Source organism: Podarcis raffonei, chromosome 7 (genome assembly GCF_027172205.1).
Source record: "Podarcis raffonei isolate rPodRaf1 chromosome 7, rPodRaf1.pri, whole genome shotgun sequence".
In the NCBI taxonomy this organism is placed as follows: domain Eukaryota; kingdom Metazoa; phylum Chordata; class Lepidosauria; order Squamata; family Lacertidae; genus Podarcis; species Podarcis raffonei.
Genome location: NC_070608.1, coordinates 6,529,997 through 6,551,863, shown reverse-complemented (window position 1 = coordinate 6,551,863; position 21,867 = coordinate 6,529,997). Strand labels below are relative to the sequence as shown.

At 47.9% G+C, this 21,867-nt stretch overlaps 1 protein-coding gene across 6 annotated transcripts in view; it reads right to left on the bottom strand.

The window, feature by feature from the left end:
• SLC45A4 (solute carrier family 45 member 4) overlaps positions 1-21,867 on the bottom strand; it is a 112,459-nt gene that overhangs the window by 8,963 nt on the left and 81,629 nt on the right. For all 6 annotated transcript variants that reach the window (XM_053395204.1, XM_053395209.1, XM_053395208.1 and 3 more), the window contains 2 exons: positions 3,306-3,494; positions 190-369 (listed from right to left, as the gene is read on the bottom strand). In XM_053395204.1, coding sequence (XP_053251179.1) covers positions 190-369; positions 3,306-3,494 — 369 coding nt within the window. The remainder of the gene's footprint in view (positions 1-189; positions 370-3,305; positions 3,495-21,867) is intronic.

Sequence of the window (21,867 nt, the reverse complement as noted above, 5' to 3'; positions counted from 1 at the left end):
AAGGGACACAGGAAGCTGCCTTATATGGAGTCAGACCCATATGGAGTCTAGCACTGTACTGTCCCACACTGAATGGCAGCAGCTTCTTGGAGTTCCAGGCAGGAGACATTCCCAAGCGCTACCCGGAAATGCCTAGGACAGAAGCTGGGGCAGGTTTCTTTACAGAAAAGAACAGACAGAATCACATACCAGCTGAGAAGGCGTGGATGTTGAGCGCCATGTCCTGTTCCTCGCTGTCCACCACATCCAGCAGATAGGCCCGGATCGGCCCCTCCGTCGCATCAGCGCAGAAATCCAAGACCACCACCCCCAGCACAGTGAGAACGATGCCGATGGGCTGCTTGTCTGGGACATCTCCGATGGCCAGGCCTGGCAGGAAAGAAGAGCAAAGAAAACAAGGAGGGCGTTTTCTCTCTCTCCGTTATTCTTTTCCTCGTAAAGAACCGACCCAAGAACAAAATAACAGTCCTTTTTATTATTAAGGAAACAAACGGATCTCCTTAATGGATCAGCTGCCAAGACGAACTGCTGGAATTATCCCTTGGCCGCTCTGGCTGGACATTTCAACCCTGTGGCATGGGTTAGGCCAGGGCTGGTTTGAGGGCTTGTTTTGCCTCGGTCCAGTATATCTGAAGGAGCGTCCCCACCACCACCGTTCTGCCCAAACAATGAGGTCCAGTGCCAAGGGCCTTCAGGCAGTTCCCTCGCTGTGAGAAGCTAAGTTACAGGGAACCAGGCAGAGGGCCTTCTCGGTAGTGGCACCCACCCATAGCTGACAACTTTTCCCTTTTCTTGCGAAGAATCCTATTCAGAATATGGGAATATCCCTTCAAAAAAGGGAACCGTTGACACCTATGCACCCAACCTGTGGAACGCCCTCCCACCAGATGTCAACGAGAACAACAACTACCAGACTTTTAGAAGACATCTGAAGGCAGCCCTGTTTAGGGAAGCTTTTAATGTTTGATGCATTACTATATTTTAATATTTTGTTGGAAGCCACCCAGAGTGGCTAGGGAAGCCTAGCCAGATGGGCAGGGTATAAATAATAATAATAATAATAATAATAATAATAATAATAATAATAATAACAATAAGGACTGACACGATGTGTTTCTGATGAGTACATTTTTATATTGCCTTGGGAGCTCTCGGTTACCTGCTTCTTTCCTTGTCAGACAAAAGTTGGCCGAGAAGGTCAGCCCAGGTTAAGGTGGTGTTCGAAAATTTTATTACGCAACATGCGGGAGGTGTGTGTGGGGAAAAAAACCCCAAACAGAAAAAGGAGGAAGTAATGAAATGTGCTTGGCTACAGCCACACCACAGAGTGAGGAATGTACTCTTTAAAAAAACCCCCGAGCTGCCAAGATTTGAAGCGTTTGCTGGGGGGGCGAGGGGGGCTTTTAAAATACACGTGTTGCTTGTTCTCAATTGCAGGCAAAGTCTTGAACCTTCTAGTGGGGCAGATTGAATGTTCATGGGCTGAACCACCTCAGAGAGATCAGAGCTTGCAGGCTTTCTAAGTTCAGAGCGGGAGGAAGTGCTTCAAGTCAAGCAGGGGAGAGAGGCTGTGAGCTCTGGATTCAGAAGCTGTGAGGTGCAATACCTGACATCTCCAGGAAGGGCTGGGAAAGACCCTAGATCAGTGCAGAGAGACAGCCTTTCCCTGCAGAGGACAGCTTCGTAAGTTCCAACACATTCGCTTTCCATAAGCTTAGGGAGCCTATTTTACAAAGCGTGAGCACTTGATGTTGCTCCCGTCCTCAGGATGAGAATGGCACAGAAGCGGGGGAAACTAATTGTTTTCCAAATTTGTTTATTACTGCAGTTATATTCTGCTTTTCCTCCAAGGAGCTCCAGTACAGGGTTTTTTTCCTCCCCCTTTTATCGTCACAACAAGCTGCGTGTGTCTGTGTGTGTACTGTTTTGTTTAGTTCTTGTTTTTATTGTGTCATTTGTGTTTTTATCTTGCATTACTATCCTGCGAGAGGGACGCGGGTGGCGCTGTGGGTTAAACCACACAGCCCAGGGCTTGCCGATCAGAAGGTCGGCGGTTTGAATCCCCATGATGGGGTGAGCTCCCGTTGCTCGGTCCCTGCTCCTGCCCACCTAGCAGTTCGAAAGCACGTCAAAGTGCAAGTAGATAAATAGGTACTGCTCCGGCGGGAAGGTAAACGCCGTTTCCATGCACTGCTCTGGTTTGCCAGAAGCGGCTTAGTCATGCTGGCCACATGACCCGGAAGCTGTACGCAAGCTCCCATGGCCAATAAAGCGAGATGAGCGCTGCAACCCCAAAGTCGGCCACGACTGGACCTAATGGTCAGGGATCCCTTTACCTTTACCTTACCCTGAGATCTACAGATGAAGGGTGGTATACTACCATTACTACTACTACTACTACTACTACTACTACTACTACTACTAATAATAATAATTTAGGCTTGGAGTGTGTGACTGGCTCAAACGCAGCCAGTGAGCTTCGTGACCAAGTGGGGATTTGAACCCTGGTCTCTCAAATCCTAGCCCTGCGCTCTTAACCGCTGCACCACCTTGGCTAATACCCAGCAAACGTCAAGAGTTGCCAACGGAGTTCGCCTCAGGCTGAATCCCCAAAGAAGGTAAATTCCCAGCTTCTATTGTTTCCCCAGAGTGTTGCTCTAACAGCGCCGACGGGGATGAAGGAAAGAGTTATTCTTCCCCCTTTTAGTCATTTGATAAACAATTTTTAGATCTTGCCGTGTTCTCCCCCCTCTCTCCCCCCCTCAGCCTAAGAACAGAACAAGAAAAAGCGAAACGATCTTTTTGTCCTTCTTTCCCCCCCTTTTCAAATAATGCTGGAAACAGGATATGTTTGCCAGATATGCATTAAAGGGAAATCAGAGCACAACAGGAAACATTTCCCTGTGAACAGGTTCCTACAGTTTTCCCATGCCAAGAGCTGCAGTCGTTTCAGACCTGCTAGGATTTTGCTGGTAACCACTGAATCGGTGGGAAGGTGAACTTGCAAATGCAGCCACCACAAGCCATCACGATAAGCCCAGCAGTCGCTTTTGATGAGAAGAAACAGAGGCCAAGGCACTGAAATTAACAAGCCTGAGTAAGTAGGACTAATGCTGGATACCACCCAAGCAAATTAAGACAACTTTACTTTCTGCAGCTTGTTCCAGTCACAGAATTCAGGTGCTCGGAGGCAAAATCCCACAGCATTTCTGCAATTAATGCTTTTTTAGCTGGCTGCGGAGTGCGGTCCTTTGCTGCTTGTTTGAGCAGACAGCACAGTGACCCAAGAATATCCCCTGATTTACCTATAATGGAGCCGTTCAGGAAAAGGGCAACTCCAAATAGAACACCAATGCAGAGGGCAAGGATAAAAGGCCGCCGGCGGCCCCAGCTGAGAGTACAGCGGTCACTAGCTGAACCTATTAGAGGAGTGAAGATCAAGCCCAGGATTGGGCTGAGGAACCAAGTGAGGCTGTAGTACTGTTCAGGAAGACCTAAAAGACAGAGAATTCAAGAGGGTTATTGGTTACATTTTGGAAAGCAAACATCTTCGACTCAACACAGGACCCCCCAGGCTAGCCAATGCTGTTGTAGGTTTAAGAAATGCAGTCAACCAGGCAAACGCTGGCCTGGTTCAGATGCAACAGGAAACCATGGTTTCCTGTTACAAGATTATGGTTGAATGACACTTGGGCTTGCACTCTCCTTTTGGGTCCACGAAAAGGAGATCACAAGCATCTGCTTCTGCTATTAAACAAACCACAGTTCCCCGTTGCATCCAACCTCAGGGAACTTCAGTTTGTAAGTAGTGAACAAGCCAGGATATGAAACCATAGTTTACACCTTGCTTGTTTTCACTGACTAGAGCCCACCCATGACCCCACTTGGAAATAAGAATGGAAACATATGGATCAAATGCAGAAATCCGTGCTAAATAAATATAACTAAACATTAATGGAACAAGGGAATGCAACAGCTAAGGATGGGGAACATTTGGAAAGAAATAATCTTTGAGGGATCAGCAGGTCTAAGAGGTTAACAGCATCGTAGTGCCGCTTGTATGCGCGCCACCAATGCAGAGTTAGAATCACAGAATCGCAGTATCTTAGAGTTGCTAGGGACACCAAGGGTCATCTAGTCCAACCCTCTGTGGTGCAGGAACCTCAGCTGAAGCATCCACGACAGATGGCCACCCAACCTCTGTTTAAAAACCTCCCAGGAAGGAGAGTCCACCAGCTCTCGTGGGAGTCTGTTCCATAGCTGAACAGCTCTTACTGTTGGAAAGTTCTTCCAAATGTTTTCAACACTTTTTTTAAAAAAAATCATTTAATCATTTTTTCGATACAAACAACAACCGCAAAAGACACTACAACAAAAACCATAATAACAATAACACAATTTGACAATTCAGATTTAAATACCACTGATATACCTATGACTGCACCCTTTTAGCAATATTTTCTCACCTCTCTCTCCTACCCCCACTATCCGCCTTATCGCTTAAATATTCATTCCAGGCTTCTTCATATTTATCCATTCTTAATTTGCGTCGACATGCAATTTGTTCACATGCAGCTAATCTATCCATATTATCAATCCATGTGCTCAATGGAATCTTTCTGCGGCTCTTCCAATTCATCAAAACAAGGTTTTTTTGCTTCTAATATAGCACGGTACATCCATTTTTTTGGACCCCTTGAAATCTCCCATGTATCCGGAATATAATTTAGAATTAAATTCAATTCCCCTAAATAACAATTTCTTTTTATTACTCTTACTCTAAATAGTTCACCCAGTGTTGTTAAATCTTCTCCCTAAAGAGGCGGAGTGCCAGTAGAGCATTTGCCTTGCAGGTAGAAGCTTCCAGGTTCAACCCCCAGTATCCGCAGGGAGGCCTGGGACCAGACTCTTGCTTGAAACCACAGAAAAACAGCTGCCACTCAGTGTAGAGCGGAGCTAGATGGACCAAGGATAAGGCCCCTTCCTATGTTTCTATGGATGTGGGGTAGTGGGTTTTCTACCTGCTTGCCTCCACTCACACTCTCCTTGCATATTTGCAAATACAGCATATCTTAAAGGTAAAGGGACCCCTGACCATTAGGTCCAGTCGTGACCGACTCTGGGGTTGCGGCTCTCATCTTGCTTTATTGGCAAAGGGAGCCGGCGTACAGCTTCCGGGTCGTGTGGCCAGCAGGACTAAGCCGCTTCTGGTGAACCAGAGCAGTGCACGGAAACACCGTTTACCTTCCCGCTGGAGCGGTACCTATCTATCTACTTGCACTTTGATGTGCTTTCGAACTGCTAGGTTGGCAGGAGCAGGGACCGAGCAACGGGAGCTCACCCCATCGAGGGGATTCGAACCGCCGACCTTCTGATCGGCGAGTCCTAGGCTCTGTGGTTTAACCCACAGCGCCACCCGCGTGCTTTAACCGCGTGAGTTAACCAGGGCTATTGACTGTTTGGCTCCGAAGCACCCTCTCCGATTGCATGGAGCCCGGACAGCCCCGTGGTTTTCCACGGATCTGAGGGCAATGAAACAATCGTTGAGACGGCTAGAGCGCCGGTGGCGGATAACTCATTCCGAATCTGACCGGACACAGGTTAGAGCTCAACGTCGAGCCTACCAAGTGGCGATAGCGACGGCGAAGAAGAATTTCTTCGCCGCCTCTATTGCATCTGCAGAAAACAGCAGCAGGAGACTTTTTCAGGTGGTTCACAATTTAGCGGAACCACCTGCAACATCGGGGCCCAGTACGGGCCACATGTTCTCCTGCAATGATTTTGCAAAGTTTTTTGCAGATAAAATCGCTCAGATTCGGGAAGAAGTAGACTCCACCGTGGGAGCAGGGCCGGGGCGGGAGAGTGCTAGAGTTCTGTCTAGTCAAGTTGAGTGGGATCAATTCCAATCTGTTACCTCCGAGGATGTGGACAGGCTGCTTGGACGAGTGAAACCAACCACCTGTCTCCTGGATCCTTGCCCATCCTGGCTTATAAAAGCTAGCCGGGAAGGACTGGGCGATGGGCTTCGTGGGGTGGTGAATGCTTCCCTCCGTGAGGGAGCCTTCCCAGACCCGCTGAAAGAGGCGGTTATTAAACCGCTTCTTAAAAAACCATCTTTAGATGCAGCCACGATGGCCAACTATCGCCCAGTCTCAAATCTTCCATTCTTGGGCAAGGTGATTGAGCGAGCGGTTGCCGAACAACTCCAGGCACGCCTGGAAGAAGCGGACCATTTGGATCCCTTCCAGTCGGGATTCAGGCCTCATCATGGGACTGAAACTGCCTTGGTCGCACTGGTTGATGATCTCCGGCGGGCTAGGGACAAAGGTGAGAGCTGTTTCCTAGTTCTGCTGGATCTCTCAGCGGCGTTTGATACCATCGACCATAACATCCTTCTGGACCGTCTTGAGGGGCTGGGAGCTGGGGGCACTGTCATACAGTGGTTCCGCTCCTTCCTCCTGGGCCGTGTTCAGAAAGTGGTGGTGGGGGATGAGTGTTCAGACCCCTGGGCTCTCACTTGTGGGGTGCCTCAGGGTTATGTCCTCTCCCCCATGCTTTTCAACATTTACATGCAGCCGCTGGGAGAGATCATCAGGAGGTTTGGGCTGGGTGTTCATCAGTATGCGGATGATACCCAGCTCTACCTCTCTTTTAAATCAGAACCAGTGAGGGCGGTGAAGGTCCTGTGTGAGTGTCTGGAGGCGGTTGGAGGATGGATGGCGGCTAACGGATTGAGGTTGAATCCTGACAAGACAGAAGTACTGTTTTTGGGGGACAGGAGGCGGGCAGGTGTGGAGGATTCCCTGGTCCTGAATGGGGTAACTGTGCCCCTGAAGGACCAGGTGCGCAGCCTGGGAGTCATTTTGGACTCACAGCTGTCCATGGAGGCACAGGTCAAATCTGTGTCCAGGGCAGCTGTTTACCAGCTCCATCTGGTACGTAGGCTGAGACCCTATCTGCCTGCGGACTGTCTCGCCAGAGTGGTGCATGCTCTGGTTATCTCCCGCTTGGACTACTGCAATGCGCTCTACGTGGGGCTACCTTTGAAGGTGACTCGGAAACTACAACTAATCCAGAATGCAGCAGCTAGACTGGTGACTGGGGGCGGCCGCCGAGACCATATAACACCGGTCTTGAAAGACCTACATTGGCTCCCAGTACGTTTCCGAGCACAATTCAAAGTGTTGGTGCTGACCTTTAAAGCCCTAAACGGCCTCGGTCCAGTATACCTGAAGGAGCGTCTCCACCCCCATCATTCTGCCCGGACACTGAGGTCCAGTGCCGAGGGCCTTCTGGCGGTTCCCTCATTGCGAGAAGCAAAGCTACAGGGAACCAGGCAGAGGGCCTTCTCGGTAGTGGCGCCCGCCCTGTGGAACGCCCTTCCAGCAGATGTCAAAGAGATAAACAACTACCTGACATTCAGAAGACATCTTAAGGCAGCCCTGTTCAGGGAAGTTTTTAACGTGTGATATTTTACTGTATTTTTGGTTTTTATGGAAGCCGCCCAGAGTGGCTGGGGAGGCCCAGCCAGATGGGCGGGGTATAAATAATAAATTATTATTATTATTATTACTCTGCCAAAGAAAGCCAAAACCTGAGCAGAACAGCCCCTTGTTAATCTTTCATTATTCCATTAAGTCGGGAGAGAGCAACCAGACGGTGGATTCCTCCGCTGTTTATGAAGCCCAACGAGTAGACATTTATATGCTGGGTTTGCTGTTTTACTGGCTGTGAAATGCCACCTTTTGAGTATCTGGGAAAAGATAACACTGTATATTGAAGAGATTATTTAGTACGTGTAATGCTAACTTGGAGCCTGTAGATGGTGCCAGTGTCAGAATAACGTGGCAGAAGAGGCTGCTTTAAAAAAGGAGGATCTCTTCCCCAAATATACAACCATGTTTTTATTCGCCACTTCAAATAATCATCTGAGAGGTCCCAATTAGCAGCTGGGCAACCAAGGCCAATCTTTAAAACCCCACTGCGGTAAAAAACATCCGCCTCCCAAAGACACATGGCCAGGCTGTGCCTAGGATTTGACCTTGCAAACACGATCAACATGCATTTAAGGTTACATTACTATTATGTATTTGCCATCGGGATTACGCAATCCGTGTTCTGAAAAGCTGAAGCGGCTGTTTAGGTGAGACTAAAAGGGCTGTTATTTAAAGCACGGACAGATATTAATCTTCCTGCAGACTTGCTTTGTGAGGTTATACGCCGGGCTTTCCAAAAACCCCTGTAGCGTTTGAACAGAAACATTTAACATGCATCTAAGGTTACCTTTAAAACAATCCAATTAATGTTCAACCTAAATATAAGGAGTGGAAACTTGTTTTTAAAAGATGTAGCTGAGATTTTGACGCCGAAAGCCAAGGCCAAGCAAAACAAGGTGGCTGCGTTTAGGATTTTTAAACCCGTGAAATTTGTATCTCGCCTTCGCAAGCTGCAAATTCCTGCATGGTAGTGTGAGCTTCTGGATCAATAATAATCATAATCCCAAGATTAATTTTAATTTGCATTTACAACCTGAGAGGATAGAAACAAGACAAGGGGGAACGAGGGATGGATTAAAAAGAAAGATATATTTTGGGTGAGCTGTTTTATGCCAACAGCAATTTCACCAGCTATGCTGTTTGCTGACTGGAAAACCTCTCCTTCAAACAGGCTTGTTGACGTCTGCATTCCTAAATTGGTACAGCCTGTTTTAATAAGCCTGTCAAAACTGTAGCTGGCAGAAAGAAAGAAAGGACAAACCTGACTAGTACACAGTATTTTTTTAAGGTTGCTGGACGTTCACTGTGTGGCGTATAAACAAGGGAAAGGCACCCACCTGCAGAAACCCGTCCGACGCTTTCACTGAAATACTTATTATGGCTGCAGTTGTGCAATACAGCGGAGAATTTAGCAGCGTATGCTTGGGTCTGAGTATCATGTATAGGGAGACCTGTTGTCCTCCAGGTGTTTGCTAAACTACACCTCCCATCAGCCCTGACAACTGGCCGTGATAACTGCAGCCGATGAGAGTTGTAGTTCAGCAGCACCCGGAAAGTCAAAGGTTCCCTGCACCCGCCGAGCACTGTGGGTTTCTGCTTAAAAGGAAGAGCAAGATTCTAGATGCCACCAGAGGGAAAGCTCACAAGCTTCATGGGCTCCCATGAATTCTCTCTCCCAACACCCCACCCCTCAAGAAGTCCAACACACCTTTCCACAATCTAGAAACCATCCATTTCATCTCGGTTTCTAGTTCACTCTTTTCTTTCCACCACCCTAAAGGTACCCTTGACCATTGGGTCCAACACACCTTTCCACAATCTAGAAACCACCCATTTCATCTCGGTTTCTAGTTCACTCTTTTCTTTCCACCACCCTAAAGGTACCCTTGACCATTAGCAGTCGCAGACGACTCTCGGGTTGCACGCTCATCTCGCTCTATAGGCCGAGGGAGCCGACGTTTGTCCACTGACAGCTTCCAGGTCATGTGGCCTGCATGACTAAGCCGCTTCTGGTGAACCAGAGCAGCACACGGAAACACCGTTTACCTTCCCACAGGAGTGGTACCTATTTATCTACTTGCACTTTGATGTGCTTTCGAACTGCTAGGTGGGCAGGAGCTGGACCGAACAACAGGAGCTCACCCTGTCACAGGGATTCGAACTGCCAACCTTCGGATCGGCAAGCCCTAGGCTCTGTGGTTTAGACCACAGCGCCACCCGCGTCCCTTCCACCACCCTAGGCTCAGTTTAAAACAAACAATTCTTCCCAAATTCAAAACTGGATACACACTGCCTGCTTTGTTTAATTCATGCTAGTTGCAGAATCCAAAAGTGAACACAGAAACAGTTCTGGCTCCCCTATGGCTTTAGTATCAACACTGATGACAAAATTAACTATACTATCAAACTATATTAACTATACTATCAAAAACAGGCAAGTTTGTACAGTGGTTTCCCGCACTCCTGATAGACGAGGCACATTCTTTTTTACCCTTTATTAAAGTTGGAACATGGTTTCTTTCCACCCCCCAAAACAGTGCAAGATTAAGCACTCAATCAACTGTGTTTCTTTCTGCAAGAGCTAAGGAAATCCCTTGACTGGAGCAGGGACTCCTACAGAGATGCAACAGGCAGCTTCCTCTGAGGGAGGGCACTCCTGCTGCACCCCTGTACGGGAGTGACCAAGTGATCTAACCGCATCTGATGCAGAGAGCTACGGCAGACTTCCTTGCTGCCAGCAGGGGCTGAATAGAAAATGAGTGGCGCATGGCTAAGGACATTAATTCAGCGGATGCTGATACCATGTCCCCGGGGGTACGGGACAGGTGTCCTCTAGCCACAAAGCAGCCTTCTATTAATTCACCACAACCTATTAGGGGGCTGTTTAGGAATTAATGCTGGTGGCACCCCACAAGACCAGCTGAGTGCAATACATCTGGGCTAGGGGCAAGGAACTCCCTTGTGGGCATAAATTTCCAAGTCTAAATCGAGGAAAGGCATGCAATGCGCCAGAGACAAAATACAAGCGCAACAAACCTGTAGGCAGAGAAAACAAAACCGATTTGGGGAGCCTTTTTAGTACATCGTAAGTACAACTCAGATCTCAGTCAAGCAGCACAGCAAAAAGAAGGGGGGAGAGAAGGAGGATTTCAGGAGCTAAGCATTGTGAAAACGCTGCTTGTTTCTGACCCTATCGCCTCATCTGACATGGAACAAAACGCAGCCAGGAATTTAGATCCAGGTACAGCAGCATAAAGGAGGGCTCTGTCTCTGAATTCGCCATCGACAACTAAGAGAAAGGGACTCAACGCACCCTTAGCTTGTAGAGCGGCTCTTAATCTGATCCGAGCTGACCAAGCACAAAATTAAAACCCACTCTAAATGTTCTTTCAGCTGCCGATAGGAATACGCTCTTGTTTTGGAGACCGAGCGCCGCAGGGCTTTGAAGCACCGTAAGCCGAAGGAGGGCTGGGAACACCATGTTTTCCCGTCGCCCACACCATGTTACTTGCAGTGATTTAAAATCAGGCGTCTTGGCAAGGAGTTACTTGGGCTTGCCATGCCTTCTGGCACCTTAAACCCGCCTGAAGGCTCGAGGGGTTCCATATGGATCTTCGCAAGTCAGGCTATGCTCACAGAGGATTTGCGGTGTGACCCCGGAAGGCCTCGATGAAGTCCTGAGAAGCCCCAAACCAACCTCTACCCTTCAAGCTCTCGGTTTCAAAGTAAGAAATGATGATCAACACAGCAGGAAAATAAGTTGTGCTCCTTCTCAAAGCACTATCTGGGAACACCCTGTACTTTGGCCGCCCTCAATAAATGACCACTCTCCCTATTTGGGGGTAGGAAGGAAAGTACAGCTGACACACTGGAACAGTAAACATGAGCGCCCCATACGGCAACATTCTGCTGCAGATCCCCCTTGTTATATGTACACTAATTGCTTTACAGCAAGAGGTGGGACGCAGGTGGCGCTGTGGATTAAACCAGAGAGCCTAGGACTTGCCGATCAGAAGGTCGGCGGTTCGAATCCCTGTGACGGGGTGAGCTCCCATTGCTTGGTCCCTGCTCCTGCCAACCTAGCAGTTCGAAAGCACGTCAAAGTGCAAGTAGATAAATAGGTACCACTCTGGCGGGAAGGTAAACGGTGTTTCCGTGCGCTGCTCTGGTTTGCCAGAAGTGGCTTAGTCATGCTGGCCACATGACCTGGAAGCTGTACGCCAGCTCCCTCGGCCAGTAAAGCGAGATGAGCGCCGCAACTCCAGAGTCAGCCACGACTGGACCTAATGGTTAGGGGTCCCTTTACCTTTTATACAGCAAGAGTATGGGGTGTTAGGGGAGGGGGTAGCACCTCTAATGGGGAACATACTGTGCTCCTACTGGGGTAGCTTGTGCACCTTTGGACCGCACCCTGCACTCACCTCTCACCTGTGGCTCCTAGAAGATGCCAGCATGTGACAGCAGCCACACTCCAGGAACAGCTGCGATTGGCTGGCTAAACCAGGTGAGTGTAGTCACTAGGTCTCAAACCCTCTGTGAGTTAGGGATTTCCTCTGCATGCAAAGACTGGCTCCAGCAGACTGAGCGGAAGAGACCAATAGTGGGTCCCATGGTCAAGAAAGTGGTTTCTGCATGTGATGTAGAGGGAAGGGAAGGATGGAGAAAGGGCTCATCGACCTGGGAAGGTGGCCTATCTAGGAGGAAGAAAACTCTGATGCTAAACCTCCGCTGCCTCCTGGGACATCTTTAGGAGTAGAAAAGGCTAAGGAGTAAACCCTGCACAGATCTGGAGTGGAGTCCCCAAGACAGTTGGATGGCGCCTTGTACGCAAATCCTGCAGTCAAGCTGGTGCCAAACGTATTTCTCTGCTTTCCTTTGGGCCACAACAGCAAGGCCAAGAGGGGGATCTTGTCCTCTGGGAAGCCTGTTACAGAAAAATCTAGGTGTGAGGCTGCTCAGTCACCCAGCTCGTCAGGCAGAGCCCGTGGGTCCCTGCGGAATAAAGGAAGCAGCCCAGCCACCAACCGGAGAAAATAGCTGTAGACCAAAGTTTATTGCGCAACAGGTTCAAAGAAGAATTTTGAACCCCGAGGATGGGCAAGCAATTGTCACCTCTGGGAACTTCTTGGGGTCCCTTTCAAGGGGAAAATAGCTTTGGAATGGAGGAAACTGGCAAAGGAGTTGATTTTGTATTATTTTAAAACTAGGTAACTTCCCTGAGCTGTCAAGTTGACATTCAGGCATAATATTTGTAACATTTAACTTTAAAGATGTGCCCCCCCCCGTAATTTCTGTAACACAGCCCAAGACCTCCATCCACACTGCCCAGGCTTGCGTCCCGAGGAGGTCAGTTTGGCGCAGCTAATGCAGCGGTTGGACTTCACCCCCGGAGGCGCACTCCATTGTCTCTCAAGACAGACGTTTGCCAACAAGGCAGCGAGAATGGCACCGTCCCCACAGAGTGGGGAGGCATCAGCCAGTCTGCAGGGGGAACCTGAAAATTTTCACGGAAGTATAAAATAACTTGGGGAGGGGGGCTGTAAAATGGGAGCCCACCTAAAACAGCCCCGTGAGGACTGAGCATGCTCAGCGGACATGATGGGAAGCAGGGGAGGGTGGGATTGGCAAACACACTCCTGCTAAAACAACCTACAGGCCCTTGATGGCTCAGACGGTAGAGCATGAGACTCAATCTCAGGGCTGTGGGTTCTAACCCCACACTGGGCAAAATATTCCTGCGTTGCTGGGGGTTGGAGTAGATAACCCTCAGGGTCCCTTTGCAACAATTCTATGATTCTATAACTCAAAGAACTGCATCCCACCAGCTCTCTTCTGCCACGCTTATTCCAAGGGGATAACTGGAAAAGAGAACAAAATGATTTGGCAGCGCTCATTATCAGGGACTAGGCTGAGTAATGCTTATCTCCCCCCCGCCCCATTTGTTTCTGTTGACCTCCGGAGCGGGTGGGAATGATACACCTCTCCTGGAAGTTATTGAGGAAGTGCTGCAAAACAGTCTGGGAAAACAGGTCACCCAAATGCACCCCTGATAAGCAAAGTTGATTGTAACTTTTTTTTTTAAAAAAAGAACAACCTGCCTTTTGCACAAAGCTGTGACGTGCCCACACAAATCAATAGAAAACAATTTCGTTTGTTTGCGGCCGCTGCTCCTGCTGAGACTCTGGAAAAATGGCATTTCCCAGCCAGCTACAAACAAACAGGACACGGGGCCTACAGTAAATAAGTTTTGTTTGTTCTCCCCCCCCCTCCAGACACATAGCACACAAAAAAAGCCCCAATGACTGACTGGGCAACAATAGTGGGACCTGAGGAGTCGGCTGTTCACAGGAAATTGCTAGCACGAGTCTCGGTCACACGGCACATTCAATATTCCTTTCGTGATAAGGTCTGCAGGGACAGGGATCTTGCATGAGAACCATCTTGGATGGAGAAAAAGGACTTCAGGGAGTCCGACTTTTAAGGCCAAAGTTTCCAGCTAGCACAAGGAAGCTCCTTCTCCTGGGTAGCTCAGTTGGTCAGAGCATGGTGCTGATAATGCCCAGGTTGCAGGTTCGATACCCGCATGGAACAGCTGCATATAACAAGAACAACTTACTATTTATACCCTGCCCATCTGGCTGGGCTTCCCCAGCCACTCTGGGCGGCTTCCAACAAAATATTAAAATACCGTAATACATCAAACATTAAAAGCTTCCCTAAAGAGGGCTGCCTTCAGATGTCTTCTAAAAGTCTGGTAGTTGTTGTTCTCTTTGACATCTGCTGGGAGGGCGTTCCACAGGGCGGGTGCCACTACCGAGAAGGCCCTCTGCCTGGTTCCCTGTAACTTGGCTTCTCGCAGTGAGGGAACCACCAGAAGGCCCTCGGAGCTGGACCTCAGTGTCCAGGTAGAACGATGGGGGTGGGGATGCTCCTTCAGATATACTGGACGAAGGCCATTTAGGGCTTTATTTTTTTTTTGCTTTTATAAATTTTTATTCATATTTGCACATATATCTAGGAAAAACATAAACAAAAAATCCACCACATACCTTATACAAATTATATCCACTTCACAAATCATAAATAAAATACATAACTGAGTTAGTCTCAACTGAGCCTTGGACTTCCCTCCACTCCTTTGGTAAGTATCGAATAAATTATATAGTCGCGTACTTTTTAACTCTTTTACATAGGCCTTTCCCGCTGTTAGAGTTATTTCAACCCTGCCAGTGTCACCTGAGATTTAGATTCCATATACATTAAATATTTCTTCCAATTATCATGAAATTTCTGTTCGTCTTGGTCCCTTAATCTTCCTGATATTCTATCAAGCTCAGGCCATTTAGGGCTTTAAAGGTCTGCACCAACACTTTGAATTGTGCTCGGAAACGTACTGGGAGCCAATGTAGGTCTTTCAAGACCGGTGTTATGTGGTCTCGGCGGCCGCCCCCAGTCACCAGTCTAGCTGCCGCATTCTGGATTAGTTGTCGTTTCTGGGTCACCTTCAAAGGTAGCCCCACGTAGAGCGCATTGCAGTAGTCCAAGCGGGAGATAACTAGAGCATGCACCACTCTGGTGAGACAGTCTGTGGGCAGATAGGATCTCATCCTGCACTACAGGGGGTTGGACTAGATGATCCTCAGGCCCCTTTCCAACTCTACAATTTCCAACTGACCTGCTGAGAACCCACCCCTCCTCTTGGGTGTCCACACCCAGAAAAATGGGGAGCAGCATTTGCGAAGTCTGTCGCGAGTCCAAGCGTCTGGCAGACAAAGCTTGGCCTGAGGAGGAGGAGCTGGGCCACAAAAATGCATTTTTCAGAGGGCGGAGGAAAGGTGGTTTGGCTCCTGTCCACCGAGATCCTAATCAAAGGAAGCGATCTCCTTATCGTCCGACTGCGCCCTCTTCGCGTGGAAAGCTGCTCAGCTCTGGCAAGGGGAGTGTTTCAATTGCACAGGTTAATTGCAGAGTTGGCTCAGGGCGTATCTTTTATATCTGGAGGGCGACCCAGCAACGGGAACACACCCTGCGTGACCATTCGGGCGAATGACTACTGCTCCGAACAGGCTTGGCAGTGGAAACTGCCACCTGCTGTTCACTTGGGTTTCCTCGATGATGCAACGTGAGATTTCTGTCTTTTCAGGTTTCATATCGGCTACATGGAAACAAGGACGCCTCCTTATACGCCAGGTGCCATGGAGGCTGCCAACGCTGGCCATTTTTTATCTAGTTATCAAGGTTGTGTCCACAGAAGCGGTTTTTTGGGGAGCAGTTTTCTGGGAAGGAATGAAGCCTGTGCATCCACTTCCTGAATTACTCACATGCAAACCTATACCATTACAGAAGCATAAATGGTACCTCTAGTATGAGATCCACTCAGGAGATTGTGGATTGTGGAGAAGCAGCTGGAGTGTGGATGGGGCTCCAATTTTGGAACTACAGGAGGGCAGAAACCAAACTCTCCCGGTTTTGAAATTCTAACAATACAAGCCATGTCCAGAACACAGCTTGTATTGAGTTTGGCGTCCAGCAGTCAACTCCCCCTCAAGCAGCCCTACTGATTTAAAAGTGCAAAGTTGGAGATCAGGAGCAGGGAGCGGCTCTCTATTGTCAAGAAAAGATTTAAAGGCCTCATTCTTAATGCACTGCTTCCCGTTAGGGTGCATGGGAATAGTAGTTTTTATTATTATTATTATTTTAAAAATACCTCCCAGTAGGCAGAAAAAACTAAGGTCCTATCTATAAAGGTAAAGGGACCCCTGACCATTAGGTCCAGTCGTGGACGACTCTGGGGTTGCAGCGCTCATCTCACTTTATTGGCCGAGGGAGCTGGCATACAGCTTCCGGCTCATGTGGCCAGCATGACTAAGCCGCTTCTGGCGAACCAGAGCAGCACACGGAAACGCTGTTTACCTTCCTGCTGGAGCGGTACCTATTTATCTGCATGCACTTTGACGTGCTTTCGAACTGCTAGGTTGGCAGTAGCAGGGACCGAGCAACGGGAGCTCACCCTGCCGCGGGGATTCGAACTGCCGACCTTCTGATCAGCAAGTCCTAGACTCTGTGGTTTAACCCACAGCGCCACCCGCGTCCCTGGTCCTATCTATACCATGCATTTAAAAGTCCTGGGAGCTATAGTTCATCCCTCACAGAGCTAAAATTCTCAGCGGCAAAGTTCCTTGATTCTCTGGAAGAAACCCTGTGCCGTTGTTTATCAATAGCACATATTCAGAGTAAGTTGCGATTCCTGCATTGCCTTTCCAACTCTACAGATCTATGATTCTGTCAATGAAGTTACAATTGAAATATTTTACTGGGCAAACAAAAAGAGAGAGAGCTTTAAGTCTTTGGAGCAGGGAGATCTAAGACCAAAACAATGTGCTTTTAAAAGCAGGAAAGAAGTATTTATGCAGAACACAAAGAGGACGCTGCCTGCTTTTTGCCATTCCCCAAACATTTTATTTGGACGAAGCTGCTCCACGAGATCAGAGCAAGCATGAAACGTCCTCCCTTTGAAGTAAATGGCCTTGAATAAATTGAAGTGAGGCTCCTAGTACTAAAGCACCACTGGTTTGCAAGTAATTTATGTACTTGAGCAAGTAGCATCCCTCCTTGGTTAAGCTGCTTTGCCTTTGACCAGATCAAATGCTTGCAGAATTACTGATGCAACAGAACCAAGAGGAGTCTGGCGAGGGAGCAATTGGGCCCTATTGAAAGGGGTCAACAGGCCAGTGGAGGTAATAGAGAGCCCTCTTTCCTGCTGCCAATTATCCCATCTGCTCATTCTTCACTGAATCCTACCGTCACTGCGTTCCCTGCCATCCTTCTGTGCTACGCTGAGCGAGAGAGCTAAGTTACTGTTATGCTGCTGTATTCATCAACCATTGTCACGTTTTATTGGCTGTGCAACAAAAAGCCGTCGGGGCAGAACGTGCATGCCAAAAGGGCAGCAGAGGAGCAGAGCATTCATGTTACCAGCAACACTGCCCAAGAGCGGTATCCGACAGCTGCTTTTCTTTGAAAAAGCAAGTTCCCAGGGCTTGTGACTTGCTGGGGGGGAAAGAAGAATTTGGGTGGCAGCCAGTGAGATGAAACTGAGGAGGCATCTGCACCAGGTGTTCACCTCACGTTGTGGCTTGTAGGTGCACAACCGACCACAAACGACAGCTCAGTCAATGGAGCATGAGATTCTTAATCTCAGGGTCGTGGGTCTGAGTCCCATGCTGAGCAGAAGATTCTTGCATTGCAGAGGGTTGGAGATGGCCTTTGGGGTCCCTTCCAATTCTATGATTCTTTGACAGAAAAGAAGTATAAATCTGCTTTTAAAAAAGGAAGGAAGGAAGGTAACCCTGTTTTGTTTCAGAGAGGTCCGCCGCAGTACTGCTTTTTGAGTCCACGGAATCTGAATTTTGTTGCATGCGAATTACAATCGTAAGAACCTGGTTGCTGTGATCAGGCCAGAGGCCAAACTTAGCCAGCACTCCGTTCTCACAAGTGGCCAACCAGATGTTCATGTGAAGGCCACAAGCAGAACAATGAGTGCAACAATGAGTGCCCCCTCTTCTCCCTCTGCGATTCCCAACCACTGGCCTTGCGATAAGCTCATCGCAATTCACCAAAAAACAAAAAGGCCGTGCATTTGAAAGCAGAGACGGATCTGGGCGAGAAAATGTTGGAGGGGATGCAGGCAGGTGTGTGTCAAAGGCCCAACTCGCCCTTTTCCAACTCCAATGCTGATTCCTTGAGACTCTTCATGAACACCTGTAAATTGCCCCCTTCCCCAGCGTACATGTTCACACTTAGAAATTTGCTGACTTTGCAACGGACTGCTGTCAGGTCAGCTGGAGTGACAGGTACAAGAGGCAGCTAATAACCACCAGCACCCCACGCACAGAAGGAAATACAGTGGGTACAGTTGGACCTGCCCCGAAAAAGGATCAAGCCTTTCCCAAATGGTCAGCAAGGTGCTTGGAAGATCACACGGACCTTCCCAAATACTCCATGAGAGATGCCAGCCTGCAAGGGCTCGGGTTTTTCCGCTGCGCTATAATCTTCCCCTCCCCCTCTCTGGAGGGCTGTAATTAAAACGTACAGGCTGCACATGAGGCCCCCACTTATGCGCCACATGCGTTATGTAAGCCTGCAGTGCTCTCGCTGAAAGATTAGACATCAGTTCTAATGACATGTGTCGCCCACAGACATGCAGCGGCCCAGTTTACCCAAAGCTCAATAGAGCTTTTTTGCAATTCCAAGGATATTGACCAATTTCCCATAAGGGTAATGCACACAGTACAGGTTGATGGGGAAGCTTTAGGGGCAAACCTGGCTATATGTATTTAAAACAGATTATTTTCTGGATGCTCTTATAAACATGGGACCTCACAGAGTCACTATCAGGGTTAAAATCCCTGGCCTGCTACCAGGAGGACAGTAATATTGATCTGTCTTGACAAAACCTTAGTTGTCTCTCTAAAACGAGAATTACCTGTATCAATTTCAAAGTCGGGGGGGGGACGACCCTGTTTATACAAGATATGGGCAATGATCTCATTATCCCTGGGACGGAATGCCAGGAAATGCTGTGGGCTGAGGAGGAGGGACTCAATGAATAAGTTGTCCAAAAGAATTGGCAGAGGTTAATGAAAATGGTTTCCAAACTGATCCAAGAAGCAGTGTGTGGTTTATTGGCAGAGGAAAGAGAAATTAAAATATTTTTTTGGAAACGGTGGGGGCAGCACAACAAAACTGATGACATCAGTCACAGAAACGACGTCCTTTGTAAACATGTGGTTAGAGAGCACTTTGCTAGAATCAATGAAAAAAGCAGCTGGATGCTATAGTGTGCCATGAAACAATGAATAACAGAGAGACAGAGAGAGAGAGAGAGAGAGAGGGAAAGAAAGAAAGAAAGAAAGAAAGAGCACAGTAGTGTGAGCTGCTGCAATTTTCTGGAAAAGCAGGAATACTATTTTATGTCATGTGTTCGACAACCATTTGCATTTGTTCCAAATTAAAGAGTTCTAACGTATTTGCTGTTGCAAAAGAGAAACAGAGAAATGGAAATCAGGATTAAGAAGTGTTTGGGTGCAATTTATGCTGCTCCAAAAATGAGTCAAGATGAAAGTGTCCCCCCAAAAAACAAATCTGGATCCCTCATTTTTGGAGATGTGGGAATGGGAAAAAACAAAAGCAAAAATGTGTGCATTAATGGGAACATAGGGAGTTGTCTTAGACCACATTAGGCCGCTGACCCATGTAGCCCAGTGACTGACAGTGGCTCTCCAGAATTTCAGGCAAGGGAGATGCCAGGGGCGCGGAAACCAGGTACTCTACTGGCCCAGCATGTTTTGGGCAATGTGATGCTATTAGCAGCACTCATTTTTCATATTAGAAAGACTTTAAAGCAATGAAGCTCACTTCGATATACTTGTTGCAGCAAGGACTGGATCCTGCTCCATTCTCTTTCTATTAAACTGCAAGTTTTCTGCAAGTTCACATGCTCAATGCTAAAATCTCCCCCCCCCCCTTCCCACCTCCAAAACCTTCTGGGTCCCAAGTTCATCAACGTTCTGCCTGGGAAGGTCTTTGTTTGCAATTCAAATATTGTTTTGATTTGCTATGGGGTTTTATTTCTATACGACGTGCAGTGGTACCTCGGGTTACACATGCTTCAGGTTACAGACTCTGCTAACCCAGAAATAGTACCTCAGGTTAAGAACTTTGCTTCAGGATGAGAAAAGAAACTGCGCAGCGATGGCGCAGTGGGAGGCCCCATTAGCTAAAGTGGTGCTTCAGGTTAAGAGCAGTTTCAGGTTAAGAACGGACCTCCGGAACAAATTAAGTACTTAACCCAAGGTACCACTGTACTGTGGGGGTTTCAAATAGGCCTGATGGAAGCCTGGATTTTTTAAGCAGCTTATTGGGAGTTGAGCACCTTGAGATGATCGGTATCGGGAGAACAGCTTTGTCTGAATCTCAGGCTTCCCACAGGATGCTGGGGAGTTTAGACACGTCACATCATGAACACACATGAGCCAATGGAGAGGAATGACGGCCTGGCTAGCACCTTCCATGAAGAATGTGCCCCAGAATCCTTTGCCATATGCCAGTGGCTTGCGGTAGTTGTGTGAGGAGTTTCTCTCCATAGATGAGTCAATTTGGGGTGGGTGGGTGTTGCAGTACACACCAAAACAGCAAAAGGGAAGGTTTAAGTTTCCTGCAGACTATGCAAAGGAAACCACTGAGTCGCCGTATTTACCAACCCATTACAAAACGAAACGCAATCTTTGTTATCCTTTCAACAAGGCCTACGATTACCTAACCAACAATGGCGATGAATGCACAGCGACTAACCCCCCTGGATGTTTGCGACCCACAGTTGGGGTATTCGGAAGTGGTTTTACTGCACTCCAAACGCACACAAAAAGAACCACTCGCCCCAATTCTTTTGTCGTCAAAAGGGAACGCAGTTGCTGATTCATACGTTCCAAGCATTCCAATAGATCCATCAATCCCTTTAGCCCCACCGTTCATTGAAAACCTGGAACTGGGAGGGTGTTCTGAAATAATTGCCTACTAAGCTTCATTAAAAATAAAAGTGTTTGCCACTTCCGAGGCATGTGGCCTTTATTGAAGCTGGTGCTTCCTGTAGCTACGAGAGAGATACACAAATCCTATTTAGTGCAAAACCGTGGGGGCTTCATTCTGTGTGGGGTTGGCTATTTAGACAATCAGCTCTGGGAAGCCTCTATATAGTACGCCGGTTGATGACTGAAGCTCATTCATGAATGGAGGACCATAAGTGCTTAGGGTATTAAAAGGGCCATTGTGCTTGCAGCACTTAATAAAGTTAATTCAGCTTTGCCGGTTGAATGAAGTGATAAAATTAATACTGCTGCGTTAGTCTACTGGCTGCTCCTTCTACAACCCCCCTGCAAGCATATTTTAGAAACGGATTTTTATTTGGAGTGGGGAGTGGCACAGGGACACAGCGGGAGATTTTACTCCCCCATCCCGGGAAGTCAAACGTGGTGATTCCAAACTGGCTGAAATTTGAGAATTCTGCAAAAACACAGAAGGATACTGTAAGAGTTTTTAACACAAGGTGGCTCAGATACACAGCGATAGGATATAAAAGAAAGCCTCTCTCCCAGCCCATCAAGGGTGTTATAAAACTATTTGCTTCTTCCAACATCAAGAAGATTAAGCAGGGGTGTTGTTTCCCTTTACCTGCATTTTTTACCTGAAAGCCACAGAATCCCAAATGGCAACGATCCTTCTCGACATGCTTAATTTGAAGTTGGCAAGACAAAAGGCAAGAAATCGGGTTTACAACAGAGCCGCAGTTTCAAGTCATCCTCTAATATCTGAG